This window comes from Gossypium arboreum, chromosome 12 (assembly GCF_025698485.1).
Source record: "Gossypium arboreum isolate Shixiya-1 chromosome 12, ASM2569848v2, whole genome shotgun sequence".
Lineage (NCBI taxonomy): Eukaryota > Viridiplantae > Streptophyta > Magnoliopsida > Malvales > Malvaceae > Gossypium > Gossypium arboreum.
This window is the reverse complement of record NC_069081.1, coordinates 95,737,377-95,749,716: the sequence shown is the minus strand read 5'-3', so window position 1 is coordinate 95,749,716 and position 12,340 is coordinate 95,737,377. Positions and strand designations below refer to the sequence as shown.

Genomic DNA, 12,340 nt, shown 5'->3' with positions numbered 1-12,340 from the left:
AATTAACTTATTTACTTTTATCACTCAATTCTTACTTCAATTCTATTCAATTTCTTATCATATTCACCTTACCATTAAATATTCATGATAAAACCCTAATCTCAAGTTTCTTTCAATTTAGTCCCTCAAGCATAAAACTTATAGTTTCTTTTACAATTTAATCCTTTAATCAATTCTAACTTGATATTTATTCAATTAAATCCCTAATTCAATAATTTGTTCAACATAACCCATGTCTAAAAATCATCTACCTTTCAAAATTTCCACTTACATTAAGTAATATTTGTCTCTAGGACTCCAAAAACATTAAAATTACAAGAAAATGGACTAAATTGACTTACCAAATTAAGCTTCAAGCTTCAAAACCCTAAATTTCTCTTTATTTTTTTTTCTTCTTTCTTTCCCCAGTTTCGTTTCTTTCCCTGTTCTATTTCTTTGCTTTATTTCCTTCTTTCTTTTCTTTTATTTTATGCATTATTTTATTATTATATTATATTTTTGTAATAATTATTGTTTACTTAAATAATAAGTAAATACATACATATATTACAAATGTATGTATAATACTTTTTACACTTGTTTTTAATTTTTACCATACATTTGACACCTATGGTTTAATTGCTAATTTAATCCTTTAACTTATCTTGATTCTATGATTCAAATTTCACACTTTATTCAATCTAGTCCTTATACTAAATTAACTTTAATTCAAGCTAATTCACTTAACTAAAATCTAATTAATCACTTAACTAACTTCGTAAATATTTCTAATAAATATTTACGAACCCAATCTTCGAAAATAGTAAACCAGATACACGATTTTTCGATACCCTTAAATTTTGGGTCATTACATGGGTAAAACCCTAGACCTCAATCATCTCTCAAATTAATGGTAGAAATAGATAGATCAAGTGATAACGACTTCCAAAATGTAAAGAGCATTAAAAACGGGGCAAGAATGGACTTACAATCGAGCTTGAAAGTGACCAAACCCTAGCTATGGCTTCCCTTCTAATTTTTGGCACAAGCATGAAGAAGATGGACTAAATTTTGGCTTGATTTTCGGTTATTAATTTATTTAATTACCAAATGACCAAAATACCCTTTTCTTAAAACACTAAAATTCTCTTACCTCATATCTATTTTTTCCAACTTAAAATAAAATGGACTAATTACCATCTAAGGACCTTCAATTTAAAATTTCATAGCAATTAGACACCTCTAGCATGTAGAACTCAACTTTTTCATTTTTTACAATTTAGTCCTTCTTGCTAAATTGAGTGCTCAAACGTCAAAATTTTTGAAAATTTTCTATGTCGGATTCTTGGTCCTGAAATCACTATTCTGACTAAGCCCTAAATCGGGTTGTTACAATATCTAGAAGAAAATAATGAAAAAAAAAAGAAAAGGAAATAAAGTTTGAAAAAAATAAAAGGAAATAAAGTTTCAAGATAAACTCATTGGTATCAGGAATTGACTCGGAGTACGACTCGTTAATTAAAAGAAGTTTTTTTTTCTTTTTGGATTTTACAAATTTATAAATGTGGACAGCCTTTGTTTTAAAAGCTAAAAGCATTGATTAGGAAGTTTGAGGGTCAAATTGATAAAATTTTTATATAAGAAGGGTTAAATTTATAGAATTATTTTGTGTTAGAGTCAAATTGATAGAATATGTAAGTATTGATGACTAAATATGTTATTATACTAGTTAGAAAAAGGTTTTACGTTATCAATTTAACAATTGGTGACCAAAACAGGAACAAATTCAAACGTTAGTGCCTAAATTGAAAAATTTTAAAGTTGAGTGACCAAAACAAAAATGGAGGCATAGTTGGGTAACCGTTTGTCTTTTTGTCATTTTACCCTTTTATCTTTTTATCTAAATTGTTTTATTAGTGATTTATTTTTTAAAATTTAAGGATATTACATTTTTTTGTTCAATAGTTCAAGTATATTAATATTAATCAGTTAGATATATTAAAATAAATTCTCTTTAGATCAATAGAAGGATCTCTAATCAAATTTATACCATCCAATTAAATAATGTTAGCGGTCAGGAAAAGGAGGCGCTTGGAAACGTCATGGAGGACTCTCTCTTGGCTCCAACGTCGACAGAAGATGTCCCACGTACTTTGAGGAAATTCAAGCGCACTCGTACGATTTCTTATGGTCAGGAGGATTTGGTTGATGCTTGTGAAGAACGGATGGTTGACGGTGGGAGTAGTCCCCAATCTCAAAATGCATCGTATAGGGATCGTTTGGTTGGGTTAATCCGTCCCAACAACAGACTTGGCAGAATTGGGATGTTGAATATGTTGATGGTGATGTTTGTTTTAATGATGTTGTTTCGAACTCGGAGGAAACAGTTGTTTCTGGTGCTCATGCGTTCTTTTCGGTGGAGGAAAAACGGGAGATGCACAAGCCTTGGCGCACTGCGTTGATTGTAAAACTCTTGGGGAAAATCCTGGGAATCAAAGCTCTCTCTTCCAAGGTGCAGCAGCTCTGGCGTTTGGAGGGGAATTACAAGATCATTGATTTGGATAATGACTATTTCTTATTCAAGTTGAACAGAAATCATATTATAATCATGTCTTGGAATGAGGTCATTAGATCATTAGTGGACACTACCTTACTGTTTGTTAATGGTTTCTGAATTTTCAGCCAAGTTGTGATAAGATTGAGTTTCTTATTGCTTGGGTTCATTTTTCAAAATTACCTCTGAAATATTACACAGTTATGGCAGTTTGGAGGATTGTTTCTTGTGTGGGGAGGGTAATTTGCATTGATTGGAATACGGAAGATGTTCAAAGAGGAGGATTTGCAAGGGTTTGTATTGATTTGGATTTAACCAAACTATCGTGTTCATCTGTTAGTCTCGGCAAGGTTTGTCAACGTGTTGAATATGATGGGCTACAATTGATTTGTTTTTAGTGTGGTAAGTTTGGTCATAGGAAAGACTCATGTCCTATGTCTACTATTGCTGCTTCTGGCACTGATAAGGTTCTTTCTTCTTCGACTCATGTTGCGTCGGACATGCCTTCAAAAATGCCATTACAGCTGATGGGAACGTCTTTTGGACCTTGGATGCTAGTGCAAGGTAAAACGTGCAAACCAGTGAGGGACCCAATTTCAAATGGAAAGTCTTCGATTGGGAGTGATTTTCGGCATGACGTAAGGAGATTCTTTGCCTTGAATCATGCGGTTGAAGATTCTAGTAATAATGATAAGACTAAATTTAAAGTTACGTTGAAGGATTTTGTTAAGCATAATAAAAGTGGTTTTAAAGCTGGGATGAAAAAAGACTAGAAACTGAGGAAAGATGGGGGGATTAAAATTCACCCTAGAAAATAGGAGGATCATCTGAAGAAACAAGGTGAGAAGTTGATTGATAAGTCTAAGAATGTTGTGCTTGATTTAACTCCTTTAGCATGCCTTTATCATAGCTTTCATTTTATAGCGGGCTCTTCCAAACAGCTTGTTTTAGACCCAGCACATTTAGGCTTTTTAATTGGGCCACCTTTTGATGTTAATATCACTGATAAGGCTCCCTCAAATCCTATAGTCAATTTAAATTATGTTCTTTCTCCTTTGAATGATGTTGGTAAACTGGCCTCGTTTGTTGTATTGAAGGATATGGCTACATCTTCTACGGGGTTGGTTTGTAATGAGTCTTTTTTAGTATTGTCTAGTGCGAACAATGTAACTTTCGGTAGTGAGGCAGCGCCCTTGGTGTCATTTATGCAAGAATGATTTTTCAAGCTTTGGCTTCTTGCTTGAGTTGTTATTTTTCATGATTTTGTTTTGGAATTGTTGAAGTGTTGCTAGTTTAGAAGCTAGGCACAACATAAAGGAGCTAGTTCAGTTACATAGAGTTCAAATTTTGATTATTGCAGAACCACGTATTAGTAGAGGGAATGCTGATAAAGTTATTCAAAATTTATGGTTTGATAATCACATAAAGGTGGATGCGTTGGGGTTTTCAAGGGTATATGGGTTCTATGGAAGTTATCTGTTGGTAGTGTGGAAGTTGTTTGCCGAAGTAGACAATTTATTTCCCTTATTATTGATGGTGGAAAGAAGTTGTTCTGGGCTCTTACAGCGGTTCATGTAAGTCCAACACCTTCGATTTAAGATTTTTTTTTGGAATTATCTGTAGGATTTTTCAGATTTTGACTTTCTGCCTTGGCTCCTTATCGGTGATTTTAATCAGATTTTGTCTTTAGATGGGAAACAAAGTGGAACACCCGAGTCTTTTAGGAGAATGGATCAATTTCGGGATGTAATGATTACCAAGCAACTTATACAACTTGATGCTAGTGGATGCAAATTCACATGGAGTAATGATTAGTATGTTCATGGTCTGATTCGTAAGAAACTAGATAAGGCTTTTTGCTATGTGGCGTGGCGGCAAACTTTTGAGGATGTCATTGTTAGAAATCTCCCTCGTTCGCATAGTGATCACTGCCCTGTTGTTGTCTCTCTTTGTGGTTCTAATGTTATTAATAGAGAAGCATGTCTGTTTCGTTTTGTTATGGCCTAGCAGACTCATGCTGATTTTTCTGCTATGCTTCAAGCTTCTTAGTGAGATAATGTTTGATTACCTGATTTGTTACTTTCTCTTCAGGTTTCTCAATATGAATGGAACAAATCTATTTTTGGTAATATTTTCAAAAGAAAAAGACATCACTTGCTCGTTTAGATGGTGTTCAAAAGGCTTTGGAAATTCAGCCTAACCTGTTTCTTTTTAAACTTGAAAAAGATCTTATGATTGAATACAACATTATTTTGGTTCAGGAGGAATCTCTTTGGTACTAGAAATCAAGATCTCAGTGGGTGTAATTTGGTGATAGGAATACAAAAATTTTTCACACTACTGCATCGGTTAGGAGGAATAGAAATAAAATTCTTGCTTTAAAATTAGATGATAGAGAGTGGATTTTAGACCCACAAGTGTTACAACAGATGCTCATCTCCCATTTTCAATCTGTTTATCAGGAGGAACCTATTGATTTAAACTTGTCTTAGTTTTTGTTGAGCATTGGCCTGCAATGCAACATGTAACCAGCAGCACAGACAACAGCAGCTGAACAAGCAGATCAGCAATAGAACAGAACCAGATGCAGCAGCTGACTTAGTCCATTTTGTTCATTTTGTTCCTATGTAACTTAGTTTAGTTTGTTTTTAATTTGATCAAAAAGCTAGTTGGATTAGTTTTTTGATTGATTCTTGATGTAATAGCTGAAATGTCAGCTTGATTTTACTTGTAATTCAAAGATTGTGTTTGTCTAGTTTTAGTGGGAGCAGTTATAATTATTAGGTAACTGTCAAACAATGTTTGTAACTCATATATTTTGAATTTTCAATCAATGAAAAGCAGTAGTCATCCGATTATCATCTTGTTCAAAGTTTCTCTCTTTGTTTTGCTTTTAGTTCTTCTTGTTTTTTTTTTGCTTTTGGCTTGTATTGCTGCCATTGTTCCAAAAGTTTTGCTCGAGGACAACTGTTCCTTTAAGTGATCGACAACTTGCTCAACTTTTGCATATTCGTCACGATCATGAAATCCATGAAACTCTTAATTCTATGGTTCCTTGGAAATCCCCTGGTCCTGATGGGTTTCAAGCGGGATTTTACCAGCTTGTGGTGCGACATTCTTTATGTACTTTTGTTAGGAATACTTTCATGATAAGTTCCTTTGATGAATCTTTGAGTAGAGGTTTGGTGGTGTTGGCGCCTAAAGTTGAGAATCCGGAGAAAGTTTCTCAATTTCGTCCTATTTCACTATGCAATGTAACTGCCAAGCTGCTTTCAAGGATTTTGGTGAATAAAATTCGTCCTATGTTGAAAGATCTAATTTCTACTACTCAAAGTAGTTTTATTCAGGGTAGAGGGACCATTAATAACATTATTGTGGTCTAAGAGATTGTCTACTCTCTAATGAAAAAGAAAGGCTAAAGGGGAGGTATGATTTTGAAGATTGATTTGGAAAAGGCTTATAACAGGATCAATTGGGACTTTCTGCGCTGGGATTTAATGGATTTGGGGTTACCTTCTTCTTTAATCTCGTTGATTATGTTTTATGTCACTTCAACAGAGATGAATGTTATATGGATTGGGGAAAAGACGTAGTATTTTAAACCTTCTTAGGGTTTAAGACAAGGTGATCCGCTGTCTTCATATTTATTTGTTCTTTGTTTGCAAAAACTGTCTGATATTATTGATCAAGTAGTTGATAATGGGGGTTGGACACAGCTTTCTCTATGTAAGGGGACCCTCTGTCTCACATATTTTCTTCACAGATGATTTGATCCTAATGGCTGAAGCTTCAGCCGAGCAGTGCAATTTTATGATGGAATGTCTTAATCGATTTTGTTCTTTTTCAGGACAAAAGTTTAATTATTCTAAATCTCTCCTTTTTACCTCTCCTAATGTTCTTGTTGAGGTGGTTAAGGGCATTGCTAGCTGCTCTAAGATATTTCATTGCACTGATCTTGGGCATTATCTTGGTGTCCCGTTACACTCTGGTCATATCACCAAGCATACCTATGCTTATCTTTTGGATAAGCTGAAGAAGCCCTTGGCATCTTGGAAGGCTAATCAACTTTCTTTGGTAGGGAGGGCAATTTTGGTGCAGTCAGTTACTAGCTCTATAGCTCTCTATACTATGCAGACTTCACAATTACCTGCTTCAGTGACCAAATAATTGGATTGTCTAAGTCATAATTTCCTTTGGAGTTCTTCTCCGGAGAAGAAAAAAGTGCCTTTGGTTAAGTGGGAGACTGTGTGTCAAGAGAACAGCAAAAGTGGTCTGAGTATCCGTCGTTCAACTTCCATGAATATAGCTTTTCTTACTAAATTGGGATGGAAATTGGAGAATGAGGACTCGGCTCTTTGGGCTCAAGTGTTGAAATCCAAATAATTGAAGGGTGATAATTTCCTTAATTTTAAACCTAAATCAAATTCATCCTATACTTGGAGGAGTATTCAGTCTTCGAAAACTCTTGTTCGTAAGGATTGCGCATGTTTGATAGGTGTTGGTGTTGCTACTTCCTTTTGGTATGATAAATGGTTGGGCAATGGTTCTATTATGGAGAATTTTGCGGTTGATGTCTCCTCTGAATCCTATCACTTAAATGTTAAGGACGTGGTCTGGACCCTAGTTCTTATAAAGAGCAGGTAGATGCCTTGCCAGTTGAAGTCCGGGAGTAATTATCAATGGTGCATGTTTTGGACGGTGAGAACGATCGCAACTTTTGGAATGCCTCTTCTGATGGTAATTTTTTTGTCTCCTCTGCCTATAAATTGTTGATGTCTAATGCCTCTATCAATGGTTTTTGGATGAAAATTTGGAAGTTGGATGTTCCTCATATTCGTTTCTTCTTGTGGCTGGTCACCCATAACCGTCTGCTAACTAAGGCAGCATGTATTCGTCGGCATATTACCAGTGATGCAACTCGTCCTAGATGTGGGGTGTCATGAGGAAACTATGTTGCATGTGCTTCAAGCATTATGGTCATATCATTTTCGTGGTGGAAGATTATTGCGTTTCAACTCATGCAATTTGAATGAATGGCTACGTGTGAATTGTTTTAACAACTCCTTCCTAGTGGAACATTCGGTTGTTTGGTCTCAATGCTTTGCTTTTACTTGTTGGCTGATATGGTGGTGGAGAAACAAGGTAGTGTTTGTTGAAGATTTTCAATGGCCAGGTAATGCTTCCCACCTAATAGCTACTAGTATTTGTAATTTTAATAGCCATAAGGTCAATCTGCAACTGCTTAATCACCGAGTTAATTATTTTATTGCTTGGTCTCGGCCACCTCCTAGCTCTGTCAAAATGAACGTGGATGCTACAGTTACTTCGAATCCTGGAGGTCTAGCCATGGGTGGTTTATGTCAAGATAACGATGGTTCTTGACTATTTGGCTTTACTGGAAAATTAGGCTGTCGGCACATCACTAAAGCTGAGCATTATCTGGCTTAGGAACATGGCATAAGAAATCTTGTTATCGCATCAGACTCGCTTGTGCTGTTCATAAAATTTTAAGCCCCTTGCAACAACATGATCCTCTCTCCTTAGTGATCTAGAATTGTAAAGCGCTGCTTTGCCGCAATTAGAATTGTAGTCTTGTTCATACTTATTGTAAAGCTAATATGTGTACTAATTTTTTGGCAAGTTGGGCTTTTCAAGGGCCTTTTGACGTCACTAAGTTAGTTCACTCTCCAAGAATTTTACCAAGGATTATTCAAGAGGACATAATTGGTGTAGCTAAGCCTAAGGCTATTATTAATTAAAGTGATCTTGACCACTCTAATGTACCAATATATATATTGTTTAATGAATTAAAAACAATGAATACAGTAAATCACATGTTACATATAGAAATTAGTAAACCTAATAATTAAAGATTAAAAAAAAAGAAGAAATGTTTAATGATTGAGAAGAAAAGTTAGGCATTGTATAAAAGGGTAAAAATTTATTTATTAACAATAAATAAAAACATATAAAATCAATTTTATATTAAGTGTTTTACTTTATTTTAGTTAAAAATAAATCTAAACACAACTTACACAAAAATTTAAATTAGGATAAATCTACATATAATTTACGTATGATTTATACAAAGTGAAGCTTGAACCTAAATCATAAGATGATCAAAACTCGATTCAGTTCAAAAAAATCGAAAAAAAATTCAAATTTCGAGTTCGAGTAATTCGAACCAACTTGAATAAGTAATTCAAGCAAACTCGAATAAGTAATTCAAGCAAACTCGAATAAGTTCGAGTTGAATTTTACAATTTTAATAATACAAATAATTCAAATAATTGAGTGATGTAAATCTGCTTTGGTCCTTGTCAAATTTGAAAATGAACAAATTAGTTTCTTTAAACAAAATTACAAAATAACCAAAATAATTTTTAAAATTCAAAATGTGTATAAAAATTACAAAAGTTATATTTTCTTAAAATATATAAAATTTTTACATTTATCTATAATAATAATTTTAAGAATTAAATAAGTTAATTAATGATCTAAATTTAAGATAATAAAATATCTATAATAAAATTTTAATTTAACATATTTAATTTATAATTTAACTCAAACAAATTTACTCTATTTAATTTGATTCAAAATTAAAATAATAAAATAAAACTCGTCAACTCAATTAATTAATTTTTTTCTTTATTCAATCCAACGCTAGAGCCCCGAATAAATCATCAAACATAGCATCAGCTACAAGAAGTGGAGTTAAAACCCTAAGAGAAGAGCTGCAAATACCTGCATAAAGTAGCATTGAAAAGAAAAATAGTCGGCCTTGCATTTACTTCAGCACTGCCTTCCCTAAAAGTCACGAATGCAGATAAAAAGGTTGCATTAACTTCAATTTCAAGTCTTCCTAAAACAACCCTTGGAACATGACCATTTTGGCCCTTTTATCTACCAGCCCACAAGCTCTGCCCAAATTTCCCCTTAAACAATCTACTCTGCGATGATCATCGTGTTTGATAAAAAAACACTACCTATAATTGTTTTATCATTTACAAAAATATTTTTAAAAAATCCAAACTGATTTTTAAAAACTGATTAGAAAACTTGAGTTGCAACAAGGATGAAATCCCAGATTATCTCATTTCTAAATGATCACCATCAAACAAATTTAAAGGTACAGGTACACCATCCATCCTAATTCATGTCAAAGAGCTAACATTGTTTCTCCACCTGACACAACAACACATCTTTTCCGCAAATTTTTTAATCTCACGCAGTTAAAAACACATCAGGCTTTGATCCCCTCTCCCCCATCCATGACAGGGAAAGAGCAAAATATCACCCATAACTATAGTTAACAGCATTTCGGGTTTCAGCTAAAATGATTTCATGTGCTCGGTTCAGCCTCCTTTTTCTCTGAAGATCCGATGCCATGCTCCTCAGGCTTTGCATCTCCTTCGGCCTTGTCATCCGGCTTTGTCACTTCTTGCCCTACATTTGGACATAAATCAGCAACATATTGCCATGAACCAGCATAAGGAGAAGAGATAATCAAATGCAAAGTATCACCATTAAAACATTGCAGCATTCTTACCTTCATCATCACTGTCCTCAAACTCATCCATGCCACCCATCATGTCACCCATGCCGCCCATCATGTCGCCCATGCCGCCCATTCCCCCAAAGTTCTGGACGACACCATAATTGCATGTAAGGAAGGAAGTCTTAATAAACTAATGCTAAAATTAGAGATTGTACATAAAACATTATATATTGATCCCATACCGAGAAGTCCATTCCTCCTAAGTCGAGATCACCAAGACCTACTTAAAATGTAGAAGCAAAGCAATAGATTATCAGTTTGGAATGCATCAGCTTTTGCATTAATTCAATCTGAATATAGAAACATACCCTTGTCTTCATCTTCATCCACCCATTTGTCCCAGTCCACTTTAACGTAATGGGGGGCTTTGCCATCCCCGCGCAATAATTTTTTCCACCACACTTTTTCAGCCTTCTCCAAGATGCAGAATATGCTCCTAACTCCGACATTAATTTTGCTTTCCTTTTTTCAAAAAAAAAAAAAAACACAATGTCAAAACATTAAGTGATTTGAAGAATATTCATCCTAAAGACATGAACACATCAAGGGCATATGAATATGCAACACTAACAACGAGCTCCAACAAGAATTTAGACTTAGCACTGTAAAGCCGATTGAGAAAACAAAAGATGAAACACAATTTAGTTTTTGTAGAAAAGCTTAAAGAATGTTTCATTCATTGATTGTCGAATATGAATAGTAAAATAACTATATGTTTCCTCTCATGGTTCCCTTGCTAAACACACCAAAAATTCATTTTCTTGCACTTTTCCACCCTTCTCAATTTATCCATCTGCTTTACTGTTCCAGCAAGCACACCCGTAAAGTAAAGATGATGCAAGAGCATGAATGTGTGTCAAAGATGTTAAAAAGACAGTTGAAACATATAGCATGATCTAACAGAAATTATGCTAATGCAATCAAAATGAAGTGAGCCATATACACTAAGGAGCTAAAGGCAGCAATCAAATATGTTGAATTTACTTTAAAAAGCAGCATAATACCATCATAAACCGACCAACATCATCAACAGATTCTCAAATACCCCCAAACAGATGGAACACTAGACCAGAATCTTACCTCCACGTTGACCTTATCAAAAAGATCCAACTTCAACTCATATGTGTTATTGTCAGTTCCAGCAGTAGCAGAGAAATTAAACACTCCTTCCGGCTCAAGGTTAACTTTTGCATTCTTTGAATCAGGTAATAGCACCGTAATGAAAACCTTATCGGTTCTTTGTGCCCATTTCACCTCAGGATGACGACTACCAAGAAAGAATCATAGTTAAAGAAAGCACAAATTCAAACTAAAATATACCAAAAGAAAACAACCTAATCAGAACCCGCTACAACATTTCTCCCCAATAATCAATAAAATAACCTTATTAATAAATTTAAAAAAAAATCCTATACAAAGAAAGTTCCATGCTGATAGAAAACATCCATTAGTGCACAACGCAAAAATACCCAAAGAATATATAGTAAAAAAGGAACACAAATGATAAAAACTTGATACCAATCAAATCAGTTTAGGGGAAAGATTCGAAACATGAAATAAGTTAAAGAGAACAAGAAAGATTGTTAAGCTTACCTCATGGTTTATACTGGGTAGTAGAGAGTTTCTTGAGAAGGAAAGATAGTAGAGAAATGTAAAACCCTAATGAAAGCAGAAAAGAATAGGCGACGCTTATTTTAATGAGGAGGAGTTCACTTAACAACGAAGTGGACAAAAATTGCCCTTTGGGGGTTCATAATATGGTGGGTAAAATCATGGCTGTTCTCGTACTTTCAAGTCTAGATATTTTTAATGGTATTGTGTGGAAAGTTCTATTACTATCCTTTATTGCATCAGTGTCGTTTGATTTGATTTTGATGGATCGGACGCTTCACATTCAAATCAGCACTATATAAATGGGCTCCTTAGTCCACTGGTTTAATTAAGCTCGCCCCACCTCGTTTTGGACCTATTGGATTTGGGTTCAAGATTTCAGTGAGAAAATTTATCCTTGAAATAGGGTTTTTTTTTTATATATTAAAAATTATGACCACCGTTGATTAAGCTCCCAACGTAATCTTCCAAGACTAATTTAGTTGTTACCAAATAAAAAACAAAAAACTAATTTAACTTATATAAATATAAATTCGCATCATAAAATTGTGGATCGGATTTTAGTTCTATTAATATCCATATACAGGAATATACGAGTTTAAACGCTGAACAACATATAAGGTAAAAATCCAGAATTA

The 12,340-nt window shown here is 34.2% G+C and overlaps 1 protein-coding gene and 1 long non-coding RNA gene across 3 annotated transcripts; one reads left to right on the top strand and one right to left on the bottom strand.

Annotated features, from left to right (window-relative positions):
* Positions 1 to 1,990: 1,990 nt before the first annotated feature.
* On the top strand, positions 1,991 to 5,405 carry LOC128285300 (uncharacterized). The gene is made up of 2 exons (XR_008275772.1): positions 1,991 to 3,373; positions 4,996 to 5,405. It is a non-coding gene; the product is annotated as an uncharacterized LOC128285300 (long non-coding RNA).
* Positions 5,406 to 9,597: 4,192 nt separating this feature from the next.
* Positions 9,598 to 11,903, bottom strand: LOC108476486 (uncharacterized protein OsI_027940). 2 transcript variants are annotated; one of them, XM_017778688.2, is made up of 6 exons: positions 11,685 to 11,903; positions 11,172 to 11,358; positions 10,400 to 10,553; positions 10,274 to 10,311; positions 10,083 to 10,176; positions 9,598 to 9,979 (listed from the first exon to the last, which is right to left on the bottom strand). In XM_017778688.2, exons 1-6 carry the CDS (start codon positions 11,687 to 11,689, stop codon positions 9,876 to 9,878), a joined length of 582 nt encoding a protein of 193 aa, XP_017634177.1. In that variant the 5' UTR covers positions 11,690 to 11,903; the 3' UTR covers positions 9,598 to 9,875. The 2 variants fall into 2 exon arrangements, with proteins under 2 accessions (XP_017634177.1, XP_017634176.1); XM_017778687.2 differs by having other exon boundaries at positions 10,274 to 10,314; positions 11,685 to 11,840.
* Positions 11,904 to 12,340: the final 437 nt, after the last annotated feature.